This window comes from Labeo rohita, chromosome 14, assembly GCF_022985175.1.
Source record: "Labeo rohita strain BAU-BD-2019 chromosome 14, IGBB_LRoh.1.0, whole genome shotgun sequence".
NCBI lineage: Eukaryota > Metazoa > Chordata > Actinopteri > Cypriniformes > Cyprinidae > Labeo > Labeo rohita.
This window is the reverse complement of record NC_066882.1, coordinates 8,251,092-8,269,616: the sequence shown is the minus strand read 5'-3', so window position 1 is coordinate 8,269,616 and position 18,525 is coordinate 8,251,092. Positions and strand designations below refer to the sequence as shown.

Below are 18,525 nucleotides of genomic sequence, written 5' to 3'. Positions count from 1 at the left end.
ATGCTGAGCTTTTATTGTGTAGATGGAGCGGGCGAGAACAGCGACGTGTGAGTCAGTGAAGAGCCCCAGAGGCCCCTGCAGCGCTGGAGATCTGTCAGGAACCAGAGTGCAGCAAATGGGGCACCTGACTGTTTTCTTCTATCGCTGCATACTGCATGCCTCCTCATCCCTTATCTCCCTCTGTTTATGAACGACAGATTGCTCATAGTAAATTAATACGAGTTAATCATGAGATTTGGTTAGACTGGAGCATACATGTCTATAGGCTGTGATTTCTCTTTGATAGTTGTCATCATGCATTGGAGAGTATCGTGTCTGGCTGCTTTTAGCAGTTGTTTGTTGTGACCCATATGCAAATGCACTGAGCTGTGGACTATTGGTGGTTTAACTTCACAGACACGACAGAATTACGAATGGTTGAGTGAGTGAGTGAGTGCTCTAGTTGTCAATGTTTAAAGATAACACAGTGACCTGGCTTGAATCTGTACTACATTTAGTGGGTCAGACAGATCATTTTACATGCCCTGGGTGTAATGCATTGTTTAAAAAAAAGTTTGTATATTTTTGTTAAATATGTCTTTGGACCACAAAACCAGTCATAAGGGTCAATTTATTGAAACTGAGATTTATACATAATCTGAAAGCTGAATAAATAAAAATAAATAAATATATATTTGGGCAAGATGCAACTAATTGAAAATCTAGAATCTGAGGATGCAAAAAAATCAAAATATTGAGAAAATCACCTTAAAAGTTGTCCAAACGAAGTTCTTGGCCATGCATATTACTAATCAAAAATTAAGTTTTGATATATTTATGGTAAGAAATTTACAAAATAGCTTTATGGAACATGATCTTTACTTAATATCCTAATGATTTTTGGCATAAAAGAAAAATCAATGATTTTGACCCATACAATGTATTGTTGGCTATTGCTACAAATATACCCGTGCTTCTTATGGCTGGTTTTGTGGTCCAGGGTCACAAATGATACAAGCTAGAAAAGTCAGTTGCTTTGGTTTTTGCACTATTTTTGCTAATGGAACTTGGCATAAAATAAATACAAAACCATACGCTACCAAGTCTGAAAAGTCTGACCAAGGTTGCATTTATTTGATCAAAAATACAGTACAGGGAGTAATGCTATGAAATATTACTATTTAAAATGTAATTTATTCCTGTGATGACAAAGCTAAATGTTCAGCTAAATGTTATTACTCCACTCTTCAGTGTCACATGATCCTTCAGAAATCATTCTAATATGCTGATTTGCTGTTCAAGAAACATTTTTAATTTTGTATCAAACAGTTGTGCTGCTTAATATTTTTGTAAAAGGATTTTTGGATTAATCGAGATTCCAATTCGAAATAGAGATCTTTTATAGCATTATAAGTCTTTACTGTCATTTTTAATCAATCTAATGCATCCTTGCTGAAATAAAATATATATATTTTAATAACAATCCCTAAACCTTTAAACTGTACTGTTTCTTGTTCATTAATAGTAGTGTGAATTCTTACGCTCCTAGATGTGGTTAAACAAATTTGGACACCTCATGACGTGAAATATGATGTGACAGTAAATCATACAGCATTTGAATGTCACATTGTATGAAAAATCAAAGATGGGAACATTTGCTAATGCTGCTTCATATTTTTATGGATGTCAATCATCTATTTCCCAAGTGCAGCAAGTCATGCTGTACCTAAAAATGAGTACACGGGTACAGAATCACCTCTGAACTGAACTGTAGAGTCAATAACCTTGCCCAGGACTTTCTGTATCCACATCAGTAAACCTATAAACCAGTGATCACCCACAAATATATATGCACTCTGCACGTGAGAAATACTATCAGTTAAAAGCTTTCTGTTTTGTATGTTTAAAACCTCTCTTTTGTTTTCTCATTGTAAACAGATACCCCTAAAAGATCATGTCCACAGTCCAGTGCCTCTGTTCCTAGCCTGTCAGCCCCTTCACAACCTGTTTCCACCTTAAAGTCCAGCAAGTCTTTACGGAGGCAGTCAAAAGCTGTGGTAAGAAATATGAACACTTCTGCAAAGGCTGATACCAGTTTGTCTTTTATGACAACAAAACGTTCTTGGAGAAGTAATTTAAATTTTTCAGTTAATGCCAAAACATAATAAAAATGACAGATTAATGTAATCTTAAATGTAATACCCAGTTTTTTAGAATGCCTGTTAAAGGTTTAGTTCACTTCTTGAATAAAACTTTCCTGATAATTTACTCACCCCCATGTCATCCAAGATGTTCATGTCTTTCTTTCTTCAGTTGAGAAGTAATTAAGGTTTTTGAGGAAAACATTTCAGGATTTTTCTCCATATAGTGGACTTCAATGGGAGCCAACATGATCCCAACTGAGGAATAAGGGTCTAGCAATCCGATCGATACTTTTTAACAACAAATGCTCATCTTGCACTAGCTCAACCTAATGCTTTATGTAGTCACATTGGAACGTAATCACGTATTTTTGACATAGGCAGAAGTACCAAGCCAGTGTTGACAAAGCTAACATGCAAAGAAAGTCAAACGTCCTTTACAAAAAGGGTAAAAAAAGGGTAAAATTTTGAAGTTGAAGTACTGGAGTACACAGATGAAGATCTAACCGTGCATGACCTTTTAAACGTGATTATGTAATGCGTAAAGTCACACATTGCAGAGCTAGTACAAGACAAGTATTTGTGGTTAAAAAGTATGTAATTTTTTTTTTTTAGAAAATAACCGATCTTTTCGCTAGATAAGACCCTTATCTTAGCTGGGATAAAATTCATGGAATGTTTTCCTCAAAATCCTTCATTTCTTTTCAACTGAAAAAAAGAAAGACATAACATCTTGGATGAAGTGGGTGAGTAAGGGTGTGTTCACACTTGTCCTGTTTGGTTCGATTAAAACGAACTCTGGTTTGATTGCTCTGTTAGGGCGATTTATTTGAGTAAGTGTGAACACTGCTATCTGAACCCTGGTGTGCACCAAACAAGCGGACCGAGACCGCTAAAAAGATGGGTCTCTGTCCGCTTCCAAACGAACTCTGGTGCAGTTCGAATGATATGTGAACACAACACGGACCAAATACGTTATGCGACATGATTTCACGAAGGGAACAAGCGGTATATCCACAACAAAATGAGCAGAGGGCAAACATGGAGCAACAAGGAGGTAAAGTGCCTTTTATGAGCTCTTTGTGAGTTCACAGGTGGTAAAAATAAAATCATATACAGCTCGCTTAGTCCAGCAGATGGCATTAGGTGTATTGGAGATCAGTCATTGGGTACTGTGATGTCATACACCCACAGTGCCGATTCAAGTCGAACGCACCTTTTCCTTTTGTTTGGAGTGTTTGGTGACAGAAAATATACGTCATTCAACCCGATCAATCAGGTTATGAACATATCACTATGCCTTTAGGTTGAGTATCTTTAGGTTTGCTGTCAAAAATGCCAGTGTGAATGCTAAGCAGACCAAATGTATTATTTTCCTTTTCGGTCCGGACCAAATGAACCAAACAAACCGAACTAGAAGTGTAAACACACCCTAAATTATCAGGATTTTTTTTTTTTCTGTAAGTGAACTAATCCTTTAAGGAACTTGAGTACGCAAATAACCTCAATAAGATTATCAGTGCTTTCTTCATTATGTTCAATCTAATTAATATAACATTATATTCAATCTCATTTGATTCTGCATTATATTCGAGAAAATTATATATATATATATATATATATATATATTAATTATATATTATATATATAATTAATATATAATATATATTAATTTATTATTTGTTCAGAATTACTGTTTTAACCTCATAACATAATAATGGATGAATAATGTGAATAATAACAATTTTGCCACCTAGTACTTAAAGGAGAAGTCCAGTGGATTTTTCTCCATATAATAGACTGACATGGTGCCCTGAGTTTGAACTTTCAAAATGCAGTTTAAATGCGGCTTCAAATGATCCCAGCCGAGGAAGAAGGGTCTTATCTAGCGAAACGAATGGTTATTTTCATTTAAAAAAATACAATTTAAATACTTTTTAATCTCAAACGCTCATCTTGTCTTTCTCTCCCTGAACTCTGTGTATTCTGGCTCGAGACAGTTAGGGTAAACTCAGACCGTATTTTCTCCCTCAACTTCAAAAATTATTTCAAAATCATCCTACATTGTTGCACAAGTTCCGACCGAGTCTTTGCAAAGTGAACATGCAAAGAAGATCAAACACCCTTAACAAAAAAGGTAAAACAGCGATATAGGACAATTTTAAAGTTGAGGGAGAAAATACGGTCAGAGTTTTTCGACATACCCTAACTGTCTTAAGCTAGAATACATAGAACATTTGAGATTAAAAAGTATATAAATTGTATTATTTTTATGAAAATAACTAATCGCTTCGCTAGATAAGACCCTTCTTCCTCAGGTGGAATCGTTTATAACATTTGGGATTGTTTGAAGCTGCATTTAAACTGCATCTTGGAAGTTCAACCTCAGGCATTGTATCATATCCATTATATGAAGAAAAATCCTGAAATGTTTTCCTCAAAAAACATAATTTCTGTACGACTGAAGACAGAAAGACATGAACATCTTGGATGACAAGGGGATGAATACATTATCTGTAAATTGTTGTTCTGGAAGTGGACTTCTCCTTTAAGTAGTTTTAATAATAGAGCTGTTGAGAGAAAAAATAATTAAATGCATGGGTTTATGTAGTTACTCATGAATAATCAACCCCAATGTTGAAATTTGTGATCATGAATATTTTCACATTGAATCTCCAAATTATTGTGGAAAAATAAAACAAAACATTGAAAGCTTGGCCTAAACTGCAAATTATAAGATGGTTTTATTTAGTTATTAACCATTACAGAACATTACAAATATCATGACAGCATTGAAGTGAATATTTAAAACTGTATTCGCATTAACCCATTGTAATAAATGTAATATTTAACCTATTTAACCATGCAGTGTTGGCTCATGTTTCTGTCTCTGTCAGTACTCGGTCTGAATGAGAGCTGTCAGTTAATTTTGCGCATTAATTTTCACAATAAATAAATAATAAACCCACTAGATGCTGTTCATTATTTTTAAAGATAAACAGCAACTGTTAAGCACAAAAATTAACACGTTTTGTTTCCCAGCCCTAATCATTTAATGTTGCTAGCTTCCCATAGACAACTTATTCTCATTATTAGGGATTTGTCCAGGATCTTAATATTTTCTCAAGGCATTTATTATTTACTTCTATATGTGGATGTAGATGACAGTTTCCTTTGTAGAAATGTGACCTGCAGAAATTAGAGTGGTGTTGTGATCACAATTAAAATCATGATTTAAGAAACACTGAATACTACTGAATTTCTTCACCTGTTGCTGTTGTGTCCAGGACATGTCGGAGAATGGAGGTGGCGGGCAGCTGGTGGTCAAGGCACGCTTCAATTTCAAGCAGAACAATGAGGACGAGCTGTCTTTCAGCAAGGGCGAGCTGATCCATGTCACACGCCAGGAGGAAGGTGGATGGTGGGAGGGAACCCTTAATGGGAAAACCGGCTGGTTCCCTAGTAATTATGTCCGAGAGGTCAAGCCATGTGGTGAGTGGCCCATACAAGATATTCTCTTACATGTTCGCATTGTTGGAAGTTTTGCTCTAGTGGTTTCTTCTTCTTTCTTTTCCCCTTTAGAGAAACCAATTTCTCCAAAAGCAGTAAAAGGACTTGACGTTCCTCAGCTCACTAAAAATTATTACAATGTGGTAAGTTCTTGTAAACGCATTAACAAATTCCAAAAAGGATATGTAAAGGAAATTATAAGTTCTTATTTGAATGCTCTGTTTGTTTTTCAGGTGGTACAAGACGTCTTGGAGCACGAGAGAGAGTTTGTCAAAGAGCTGCAGACGGTACTGGGCTGCTACCTGCGCCCTCTACAGGCTAGTGACAAGTAAGAGAAAAACTCAGACGTTACCATGTCATCAGAGAGCCTTTTATAGCAAAGCCGATTGACATTTTGGGAGCTGGGTCAGTCAATGAGACCCCATGAGCATAATGACTCTTCTGTCGGCTCTCTCTGCAGGCTGTCTAGTGCGGACTGCTCCAGTCTGAGTGGGAATTTAGAGGACATCCTCTCGTTCCAACAGGGACTGTGTCTTGCCTTAGAGGAGTGCTCCAAGTAAGAGCTGTGTTTCAGTGTTTTTATTTCAGTCTTCATATACTCAAATGACTGCTTAATTCTCTGTTTTTCACAGGAAGTCATACCCTTGGATAATACAGCGCCATCTAGTGGTGGCTTTGTGTCACATATTTGTAACATGTCCATATCCATGCTATACCACTTTAAAATCCTAGGTTATTTGCAGTGTTGGGAAGGCTACTTTGGAAATGTAATAGATTACAGATTAGAAGTTACCTTATTTAAAATGTAATAAGTTGTGTATCTCTTTATTAAAGTAATGTAATTGGAGTACATTTGATTACTTTTCTGAATTTCTAATGAATGTTTTCAACTGTTAATCATTCCCAAACATTTAAACCAGGCAGGGTTAACCTTACAGTAGTACTGAACACTCATTACTGTTGGACTTTCAAAGTCCTTCATCACTTGAATTAAGATTCTAATAATTTCATTTTTAAACACAGCCAACACAAAGTCAGACTTTAGCTTCTCTTTTTACTTTGAGATTATTCTGAGGTTAAATACAGATTTAAAATCATAACAAGAAATAGTTAGTGGCTGTGATGCTGTTTTTGAAATTTATGCATAGATACAGTATGAGAAAACATCTAACAATGCCTTGGGGAAAAACAGCTAATCTTAAAAAAATAAAGCATTATACATAAATCCAAATAGGAAATAAAACAGTTATCAGATAAGCATGTGTCCTATGGTGTGTCCTAAACTCCTGAAACATTGTTGTCAATGCAAGAGCAGTCAGTGAAAATTGGGAAAGAAATAAAGAAATCAATTACAGTTGAAGTCAAAAGTTTACATACACCTTGCAGAATTTGTAAAATGTTAATTATTTTAGCAAAATAAGAGGGATCATACAAAATGCATGTTATTTTTTATTTAGTACTGACCTGACCTGGTTCAAAAGTTTACATTCCCTTGATTCGTAATACTGTGTTGTTACCTGAATGATCCACAGCTGTGTGTTTTGTTTTTTGTTTTTGTTTAGTGATAGTTGTTCATGAGTTCCTTGTTTGTCCTGAAGTTAAACTGTGCTGTTCTTCAGATAAATCCTTCAGATCCCACAAATTCTTTGGTTTTTCAGCATTTTTGTGTATTTGAACCCTTTCCAACAATGACTGTATGATTTTAAGATCTATCTTTTGACGCTGAAAACACAATGCCTTAAGAGCCGGGGGCTGAAAACATTTTGAATTTGAAGATCAAGGTAAATTTAACTTTTGTCTTCTGGGAAACATGTATCTGCTGTAGCTTCTGAAGGGCAGTACTAAATGAAATAAATATAATATTTAGTCAAAATAAGAAAAATGTATACATCATCATTCTGTTAAAAAGTTTACACCTTTGGCTTTTAAAGCATCGTTTTTCCTTCTGGAGCATCAGTGAGCATTTGAAGCTTCTGTAATAGTTGCATATGAGTGAAAAGATGGATCTTAAAATCATACAGTGATTGTTGGAAAGAGTTCCAAGAAACAAAAATGCTGAAGAACCAAAGAATTTGTGGGACCTGAAGGATTTTTCTGAAGAACAGCAGGTTTAACTGTTCAGGACAAACAGGGGACTCATGAACAGCTATCACTAAACAAAAAATGGATTACAGTTACATTTATTTTGTCATTAAATTACGTAACACTGTTACATGTAACTAGTTACTCCCCAACCCTGGTTATTTGATATCAAATAAAAAGTATAAAGTAAGTAAAAGTAAGGTAGTGTATCAGAGCTGATCTGTGTATTTTTTATTTTTTTTTTGCCTTGCAGAATGCCAGAGTGCCAGCAGCGGATTGGCGGTTGTTACCTGAACCTGATGTGTCAGATCAGAACACTGTACTTGTCCTACTGCTCCAGCCATCCTTCTGCAGTCTCTGTGCTGACTGATCACAGGTCAGTATTCACAAATTGTCATTGACATGATGTTCCATAAACATAAGACTTTATATCTTCTAAAACACAAATTAACATATTTTTCATGAAACCCTTCTCATTCCACAAAAACTTCAAAAGTACAAAAATAAACTGTAAATGTGATTCAAATGAATCAAGCTGTTTAACTGAAGTTTTATGAAGACTGCACATAAGTACTCCAAGTACTGTTGAGCTTTTGTTTACATTTAATAAAAATACAACTGTTCATTATTGTTAGCTTAGGTCCCTTAAATAATATTAACAGATATAGTTTTTGTTTTTAATTATGTAGTAGTACATTTTGAAATTAACAATAGCTAAATTTAAAGCTGCAGTCCGTAACTTTTTTGTGTTCAAAATTTACAAAATGTATATAATAAGTGAGTGCATCATGAATCCATTTTCCAAACCTTGATTTTTGGCTTATCCGGAATTACTATGCTACACCTATAATAAGTTTTTATATTCTGACTATTTTAGACTGTTTCTGGTAGTAACTGCTGCAGAGTAGCCCAGTACCTGTGTGACTTGTCATAGACATAAACAAAGAGAAGTAGCTCCAGCTACAAAGTTCTTCCACAGGACGCATGCAGTTCTGTTTATTAACCACTAGAGTGTCAAAAAGTTATGGACTGCAGCTTTAATAAATGCTTTAGAAGTATTTTTATTGTTAGTTTGTTGACTAATGTACAGTAGTTATCTAATGTTAGCAAACAGAATCTTGTTGTAAAGTGTTACCAGAATATCACGCTATTTTGAGTAAGGGGTGAAGTGGTTAATTTTTTAATTCTATTTGGAGTCATTTGGTTTTAAAAGAAGCATGTCACAAAATGTAAAGAATTAGTGTAAAGTCTGAATTGTGATACAAAGAACAGCAGAGAGCAGTCATAAATCAGTAGATTCTGAGCACATCTCCACATTGTTCACAAGAGGGCATAATTTGTGAGAGTGCAAAAAGAGTGGTTTCTGAGCAAAAAAGGATTGATATGGAAAAGATGCCATAAAATATTTTGTCTCCCACTAGTTCCAGTTAATATCCACATATATTCCATTTTAATATCACATGTGACCCTGGACCACTAAACCAGTCATAAGAGTCAATTTTATTTTATTTTTTTAAATTTGAGATTGATACATCACCTCAAGGCTGAGGTGCTTTCCACTGAAGTATGATTTGTTAGGAAAGGACAATATTTGGCCGAGATAGATTAGAAAATCTGGAATCTGAGGGTGCAAAAAAAAAAAAATCAAAATACTGAGAAAATCGCCTTTAAAGTTGTCCAAATGAAGTTCTTAGCAATGCATATTACTAATCAAAAATTAAGTTTTGATATATTTACGGTAGGAAATTTATAAAATACGTGACTGGTATATGACTGGTTTTGTCTTCCTAAAGGCTGACTTAAGCTTGCAAAACATCGCTTTGTTTGTTTGACACTAGTGACACAGATATATATATATTTTTTTTTTTTTGTCACAAGTGTCTTTTTAATATAAAGATGAGCCACCAGGTGTCACTACCAATCTTTCAATCACTTATGTCTCACTGAGCTAAGTGACTAAACAAGCAAATCTCCCTTTTGCCTTTACGTCGCTTTACACCACTGCCCTATTTCCATTTTTAACATTTTTTTTCTTTGGTTTGTACTAGTAAACTTCACATGTATTCAGAAATGTCTGAGCCACATTTTACACACTTCCTGTATGATGAAGTACAACAAGGGTTTCTGCTAGTTTTCTCCTTCCACCTCAGAATGCTCCACGACAGAAGGAGAGAGTGAAAAGGCATGCCTCACACACACAGGAAACAGCACTAACCCAACAGGATATCTATAGCTGTGGTTATGCTGATGGAGGCAGAAGAACACACTTTTGATTGTGTTTGCTCACTTGCATATCACCCTGCAGAATTGTTGCAGCATTTTTCCATTGTTCGATCGTGTATTCAAGGCATGCTTTCAGATGATTCATCTTTTGTCTTACTTTAGTTTATCACAATTCAGCATCTAGTTTTCTCTTCACACCCATTCTGTCACCTTCCCCAAAACACTTGCTATTGTTATGGTTATATGAGAAAGCATTGTTGATATGCCTCAGTGTTTATTTCTGTTATAATTTTTAGTATGAATGCAAAGGCAAACATTTTAAAGTGTACCTAAAATGTTCAAAATACTTAATAATGTCCGTTTGTTTATACAACAATTTGGGGTCAGATTTTTTTTTATGTTTTTGAAAGAAGTTTCCTATGCTCACCAAAGCTGCATTTTTTAAAATCAAAAATACAGTACAAACATTAATATTGTGAAATATTATTACAGTTTAAAATGACTGTTTTCTATTGTAATATAATTTAAAATGTAATTTGTTCCTGTGATGCAAAGCTGAATTTTCAGTATCATTACTAAGGTCCTGAGTGTGACAAGATCCTTCGGGAATCATTGTAATATCCTGATTTAGTGCTCAAGAAATATTTCTTAGTGTTGCCAGTGTTGAAAAAGACGTTACTGACACCTTTTGATCAATTTAATTAATCCTTGCTGAATAAAAGTGTCAATTAAAAAAAAATACTAATCCCAAATAGGTTTAAATCAAACACTCAGAAAAAGGGTAAAATTATATTTTATATTTTTACATTAACAGTGTAATCATTATTCTGTTTATTAAAGCCAGGTATGAATATCCTAAAGTTAGTGTTTTTTAGCATTTTACATGTATTCCAAAATAATAACTCAAGGCAGTAACAATCGAAATAATTGAAACACAAGAGGCGGGATTTATCGCATGAACCAATCACAGCCAAACATAACCAGTCATATCCAATCAAAGCACGAGAGAGAGGTCCCTTAAAATTCGATTTAAAATTCCAAAAGACACAGACTTCTGTAATTTTACCTGCTGGTGTCGCTGTTGGATGATGTTTCTTTAGAAAAGCAAGTGATTTATACACTTTTTAAGTTATATTTTGTAATATTGGCGTTGATTTATTTTTGTACTACGATTTTTTTTGTCACTCAGTAGTTTGAGGAAGGCACTGCCTCCCTTGCCTCCTCGGAGGAATCGCCATTGACTTATATTCATATTTATGTGTAAAAAGCTTTGATTAATTTTAAACAGTAGTTTAACTTAAATTTTAAAATGAAGATACTGTTTTTGACCCTGATGTGCTGATCTAGAAACAGCAAATAAATCAAATAAAAAATGCTTTGCATTTCCCTGAACAGTGAGGAGCTGGACAAGTTCATGGAGAGTCAAGGTGCCAGTGCTCCTGGTATCCTAACCCTGACCACCAGCCTGAGCCGACCCTTCATGAGGCTCGACAAGTACCCCACCCTCCTGCAGGAGCTTGAGCGACATGTGGAGGTAACAGTAAGCTCTAAGACTGTGAATGCCCGTGAGTCTTTTCATAAGTTATAATATTTACGGATTCTTTCTTTTCTTTTCTCATAGGAAGCGCATCCAGATTACAGTGACATTCTCAAAGCAACCGTTGCATTTAAAAATCTTGTGGTATGTCTCAGTTATCTGTCATATTTGCCATTTAGTGATTGTCTGACAACGAAAGCTTTCTATAAAATCCATTTGACTTAACTTCTCAGTTTTGACCACTGTGAGAGGTTTCCTGTCATGGTGCAAAACATGTTGAGTCTTTTCTCTCTAATTCCTTTATAACCTCATCTCTAAAACCGCACAGCAGGTTCACTGCACTTTACAGGTTGGAGGAGATTTTGCTGTTACATGAAATGTAAAGGTTAAGGTTTTGCAAGAGTGCCTCTATAACTTAAAAAAGGCTGAGGAAACATGAGTCATTCCATATACAGTTGCTTCTCAGGTCAAATGTCTCTGCAAAGAAAATTATAGTAGTAGGTGATTTTTTTTTTTTTTTTTTTAACTTGTGTTCTGTGGAACAGTTTCATTTGTTCTTTTTGACAGGTAAGGGAGAGTCCCATCCTCATAGTTTAGATCTCACTAGTGGAGGTGTCATGTAGACTTGGTCTTCCCCCCTTTACCTATGTTTTTCGTTCAGTTACCTATAATGGTATTTGCCGATGAGATGATTGGTGCACTTTATTGTAAATCGCTTTGAGAAGTAAGCAACATTTAGGAACATGAATGCAATGCCTGGAAATATGGAGAAGTGACCTCCCACTCCGAATGGACCGTTGTGTTCCAGGTTATCATGCGGTAGCGAGCATGTTCGGTTTTTGAATATACCTATTTTAGCGTTACGGTAATTTGTCATGCTGGACCACAAAACAAGTCTTAAGTAGCACGGGTATATTTGTAGCGATAGTCAACAATACATTGTATGGGTCAAAATTATTGATTTTTCTTTTATGCCAAAATTCATTAGGATATTAAGTAAAGAACATGTTCCATGAAGATATTTTGTAAATTTCCTACCGTAAATATATCAAAACTCAATTTTTGATTAGTAATATGCATTGCTAAGAACTTTAAAGGACAACTTTAAAAGTGATTTTCTCAATATTCTGATTCTTTTTTTTTTTTTTTTTTTCCACCCTCAGATTCCAAATTTTCAAATAGTTGTACCTTGGCCAAATATTGTCCTATCCTAACAAATCATAAATCAATGGGAATTTATTCAGCTTTCAGATATATAAATCACAGTTTAAAATGGACTGTTATGACTGGTTTTGTGGTCACATTTGACATTAAAAGGTGACATTTAATGCTCATAGTTCACTATTTCTCAGTGTTTAAAATCATTACATGCTTATCTGAGACCATTGATGTCTAAGAATTAAGCACTAAAACAGATGTCTAAAACTTTTTTTTTTTTGTAAAAATGAATAGCTTTATTCAGCTGCTTCAAATAAATACTGTTCTTTTGAGCTTTGCATTTATCAAAAAAATCCTGAAAAAAAGTATTATGGTTTCAACGTTGATAATTATAAGAAGTGTTTCTTGAGCAGCAAATTAGCATATTTTCTGAGGGTCATGTGACACTGAAGACTGGAGTTATGATACTAAAAATTCAGCTTTACCATCCCAGGAATAAATTACATTTTAAAACATATTAAAATAGAAAGACGTTACTTTAAATTGTAATAATATTTCAGAATTTTACACATATTTTTTTCTGTATTGCTGTAAATAAGAGTCTTTAAAAAACAAACAAACAAACAAAAAATTTTGTGTGTATGTATTCTGAATGACAAACATTTCAGAGAATTAAGAACATTTTGTAAATGTTTTATACTTTGGTGACTATGTTCGCAGCTTGTAACCCGTTTTAGACCTGGTATGAATCAGTCTCGATTCTTAAGTATAATGCGATATTGCTTTGAATCATTATGTGTCATTGGTTTGTCTTTACACTGACTCATACTATGAAACACATTAAATGATTAAGTGTCTAATTCTTGTTTTACCAAGATGATTTGTTTGTGTATTTCAGACTCAGTGTCAAGATCTACGAAAAAGAAAGAACCTGGAGTTGCAGATCTTGTCAGAGCCAGTGCGGAGCTGGGAGGGCGACAGCATGAAGTCCCTGGGTCAGGTGGTCTACATGTCACAGGTCCACGTCCAGAGCAGCTCGAATGAGGTGAGGAGGGGGGTGACAACCAGGAAGTAACAGTGTGGCAGCTAAACTCGGCTTGAAATGTTGCTTTCACATATGTGTGGTTGCATCGCTGTTTATTTTGTGCAAAATGCACGTTAGATGTTAGTACAGTGTTAAAATAGTATGATGTGGCTAGAATGATTATAAGTTGAAATGTTGTGCAGAACAAGGTTATTTTATCTAGAAGTACTGATCAGGGCTTTTTAAACAACAGCCAGAACCACAGATTCATTTGTTTTGTTTTTGTGAATTGTTTTGGACAACGAATGGAAAATGTTTAAGTGTCAACAGCTCGAATACCCCTGCAAAGTTTTGCATCTGTGGTCACTGAATGTGTTTTCAACTTAAACCTCAGCCCCCCTCTGAATCTGTTGACCTTAATGGAAAGTGTGGTGTGAGGGGCTGATAGAGCCCCTAATAACATCAGTAGGGGGTTAACTGAAGGAAAAATAGTAGGTTGATGAAGGTATTATATTGCTAAATTCTTTCGGAGTGATTTCCCGCCATTTCTGTTCAATGTATTCCCTTTCTCTTTTTCTCTTTTGCTTAGCTGAAATTTTTCTTGGTTTGCTAGAAATAAGGTATGATGTTTGTTGATCGTGAGTAATTAATGTAGCAAAAAAAAAGCTGTGCACCAATCCAAAACAGTGTGTTAGTGAAGACATTTGGTGTTTGTGTTTGTAAGGGTGTGCTGTAATGCCATACACCTGCATCTGTGCCATGAACAATGTGATTATTTAGTGGTATTTCATATCATTTTTCGCAAAAGTATGAATTTAAAATAATGTGCAGATGTGCTTTTTTGTAGGAAAAGGAAGAGCGATACTTCATGCTTTTTCCCAATGTGGTAGTCATGCTGTCTGCCAGCCCACGAATGAGTGGTTTCATTTACCAGGTGAGTTTTTTCCATATGTTTTTCTAGGTACTTGACAATGAGCATGTGTTATTTATGAAAAAGTGTCAGCTTCAGTGCTCTCATTTGTGTCACACTCTCGTCTCATAGGGACGTCTTCCACTGACTGGAACCACAGTAACCAAACAGCCAGAGGATGCAGAGACAGGCCATTATGCTTTTGAGATCACAGGTTTGTTTTTTGAGAGGTCACTGAATAATGTACACTTGACGGTGTCATTAATGCTGCTTTTTTCAAAGCTGCTAGTATCTTGAGCTTTTTGTAGCAGCAGGCAGCAGTAGAATTTAACCTAACAAGTAGAGAACATGTACAGGTGATTTATTAAAGGAATAGTTTACCCAAAAATGAAAACTGTCACCATTTCCACCCTGTGGAACACAAAGCAAGGCATTTCACCCAGGTGTTTTACATAGTTCATAAAGACCACATCTGCCAAGATCCAGAAAGGACAAAATAAAGCACTTTAAAAGTAGTCCATGTGACTTAGGCACCATGTTCCAAGTCACACTGACAGAGGCCGCTCCCACGATAGTTGATTGACATGAGCGTCTTACCTCAGACCAGCTGTAATAGTCTGACCTCCATTGTTTCGATGCAGAGCAGGGATGTAAGTTAGACAAGAATATCTCCGATTGAGCGATTGAGGTGTTGTGTTGCTGGATGTAATAATGAACATAGTGGTCGTCATTTGTTTTACACTACCATTGATAATTTTTAACCAAAGTATATTATAGACTTTTCATTAAGAACCTAAAGGATCATATCAACTTGTGGAAAATGGGCATCCGATGACCCCTTTAATATATCTGCTCATAGACTGATCCGCTGATAGACACGGTTTTCACACGCTCCTGTGTGTATCTGTGTAAGAGCGTGAAAGATGTTTATTTACAACAGGCTTTTGAAGCAATGATCATTGTAGCCAATCACAGACATATCTGTAAAGCATGTGCCATGCATCTGCGCCTTTACAGCTCATACCTCAGGTACTCTGCTAAAAACATCTGTTTGGTTTTGATTATCATGTGTATCGTGCTAAAATGATGCGTTTTAAACCATATTAGTTTAAACTTCTGATATATGATTTTCTGAGCGCACACATAAGCACTCGCACAGAAAGTGGCTCTCTCACAGCATGTGAGTACTAAACTAAGCTCTCTTTCATGTCTTCTTGCGCTTAAACTCAAATAAACAGAAGTTTGTTAAAGACACACAGGAGTTACAAAAACAGTTGGTTATGTCTGTGAAGGTAAACAACTGGGAAAGAAATCACTTGTTTATGTTGATCTGTGTGGCAGCAGTGTAATATACAGTAAGTAAATCAATCCACAAATCCACAGCTCTCTTGTTTACTCGGAGATTGGGACTCTAAATGGTGTTCTGTGCTCGTCTGTGCAGCCAAAGACAGAACAGTTTGCATGCTTTGCTGAAACTTTCGCCATGGCATTAGAACTGGTGCACCCTTGCCACTTGTGAAAACAAAATGACAGCGCCATGGGTGGAAACTTGCACAATAAGAGGTGGTAACATTATAATAAGATCCTCTTAGCACATCACTGGGGGAGTGAAATCTGATGCTCTGTTTTTTTACATGCTTGCAGAAAAAGGCTCACCAAAATAAAGTTAGTGGGTAGTCCTTTTTCACTTTTTCTGAGTTGGTAGATGCACCGGGAATCAGATTATAGCACTTAAACACGGAAAAAGGTGATATATCACCTTTAAAACAGCATAAAGGTTTTTGAGAAACCTGGTGTTGTTTGGTTTTGTTTTGTTTTTCTTCAATTAAATTTCCAAACAAAACTTGTAACGGTAAGAAACGCATGCTTGAAAATTTGTTGAGCAGTTGCAGTCTTGTTGTTATGTCTTCCATTTTGCTGACGAGGTTTTGTTTGTGTTTTTAGGGGGGACGATAGATCGCACCATGGTGTTCTGCAGCAGTGCACAGGAGCAGCTGGAGTGGTTAGAGCATCTTCATGCTTACACCAAGGAAGGGAGCCCAGTTGGAACAATATTGAAGGTAACAACTTTTTTTTTTTTTTTTTTGCGTCTTCTTTCTCAGTACGATGACCATCTACAGGTGAATCATTATTTTCTTGTGTGTTTTGCATGAGCAGAATGTTGAGGGTAAGCCTACAACCATGACTGGCACATCGTCCCACCACTTGCACAGTTTCGGTACTGCTGTGGCTAACCGAGGTCCTCTCGAACCCCCCAAGATCACCAAGCCATGGTCCCTAAGCTGTCTGAGACCCGCTCCGCCCCTCAAGCCCTCCGCTGCGCTAGGTTATAAAGAGGTATGCTTTCTGGAAAACAGTCATAAGATGTTGAGTGGGAGCGTAATTTACCCTCTGTGCATTCTTGGTGGTCCTAACAGGAAACCGATGCACAGAGCTACTCTGAGTGTTGAGTTTTTCAGCCAGCAGCCACCTTCACTGTCTTGACCGCAAGTTGCGGTGGAGGTGTTGATGCTATCTCAGATTTAAGTGGAATATTTTGTGGTCTTTGAGCTGAAGATTAGCTAACACTATCCAAAGCCCACTCAAACATTTTATTAATGTGCATGGCATCTCTTCAAGATTGTGCCAAGGGTGTTAGCAACGCTCTACGGCTCATGAAATGCATGTGAAATCTTCTCTGCAACAATTAATGTTCACCTCTCACTGATCTTTCCATCATATTCCTATCAGGCTGTTCTTTTATTCTCATACACATCTTCATTCTCTCTCCATTTTCTGCTTCTTTAGAGGATGTCTTATATCCTGAAGGTAAGAGTAGACGTGTGTCTTGTTTGAGTATGTGTGTGTGTCCGTATCTGTGTGCTTGGCTAGCACCGGTGTTGCACGCTGGATCCATGCTTATCTGTCATTTCTCTTTAATTCTGTGGAGAGCCGCCCATTTCCGGTATTGTTTGCAGTTGTATGTTCTCCCTCTGCAATGATCTTTACTTAAGATGCATTTATTTATATCCTTGCTATGTTGTTTTTATTTATATTTATTAGTAGGGAGTTCAGATACAACAGCAAAATGTTGGCAGGCAGCAAACGATGTGTACTGAATCATATCCTGCTTCTCAACCTTCAAAGCTCACTGTCTTTAATCAGTATACCCACAAACCCAACCAACCCTTTTCCTGCATGAAAAAAAAAACTGCTGTGATGCTTACAAAGATGTGTTCATACTTATCCACCCAAAAAAACAAAAGTGTACACATGCATACAGTATATAGAAATGTTAAGCTATCAAATTAGTCAATTTAGTTAATTATCAATTTAGTTAAAACAAATGAATTGTATATCATATTAATATTTGTTGAGAAAAGTCACAAAGATTTAACATTATTGTGGCAGACAAAGCAGTGAATTGGCAAAATTGTCCTTAGAAGTCAATGTATTGCTTGTTTTAATCTATTACATGCTTTTTTGTAATTACTGGTCTGAATTAACATTCCCTAGATATATATATATACGTCTTTTTGTATGGTTATTCCTTCTGCTTCCGTGCTGTTGGAACCACAAGATTCAATTTAAAAAATTTCTCAAAAGCCCTGGATGTTTCATTGCTACTTTCTGTCCATCTGTTTCAAAATGCAAGAACGGTTCTTCTGCAAACGGCTCTTTACTCATTTCATGCTGCTTGCTCTCGACAAGCGTGGTAGCAGACCTGCTTTCCATTTGGTGGTACTTGCTTCAGTTGCTCTCATGGTAGAAAGAGTTTTCATTATGCAATGTACGCACACAGCGAGTATGTATTAAATTTGTGATAAATCTGCACCCATAAAAGCTACTAATAATGGTGTTTTATAGAAAGCAATAGAAAATGGTCAATTTAGCCATCTCTCCGATAATAAAAATATACAAAATTACTTTTTTGGCCGTAATGTTTGAAAAAATGCATCAAGGAAAACGCCTCATGTTAGTA

At 35.9% G+C, this 18,525-nt stretch overlaps 1 protein-coding gene across 5 annotated transcripts in view; it reads left to right on the top strand.

The window, feature by feature from the left end:
- The window catches only part of arhgef6 (Rac/Cdc42 guanine nucleotide exchange factor (GEF) 6), a 40,354-nt gene that overhangs the window by 12,828 nt on the left and 9,001 nt on the right, over positions 1-18,525 (top strand). For 3 of the 5 annotated variants that reach the window (XM_051127073.1, XM_051127071.1, XM_051127075.1), the window contains exons 4-17: positions 1,918-2,036; positions 5,408-5,612; positions 5,703-5,773; positions 5,864-5,958; positions 6,091-6,186; positions 7,966-8,088; positions 11,331-11,469; positions 11,557-11,616; positions 13,529-13,675; positions 14,502-14,588; positions 14,697-14,778; positions 16,509-16,624; positions 16,722-16,901; positions 17,352-17,372. In XM_051127073.1, the coding sequence (XP_050983030.1) occupies positions 1,918-2,036; positions 5,408-5,612; positions 5,703-5,773; positions 5,864-5,958; positions 6,091-6,186; positions 7,966-8,088; positions 11,331-11,469; positions 11,557-11,616; positions 13,529-13,675; positions 14,502-14,588; positions 14,697-14,778; positions 16,509-16,624; positions 16,722-16,901; positions 17,352-17,372 (1,541 nt within the window). The remainder of the gene's footprint in view (positions 1-1,917; positions 2,037-5,407; positions 5,613-5,702; positions 5,774-5,863; positions 5,959-6,090; positions 6,187-7,965; positions 8,089-11,330; positions 11,470-11,556; positions 11,617-13,528; positions 13,676-14,501; positions 14,589-14,696; positions 14,779-16,508; positions 16,625-16,721; positions 16,902-17,351; positions 17,373-18,525) is intronic. The other 2 variants (XM_051127074.1, XM_051127076.1) reach the window with 1 other exon arrangement.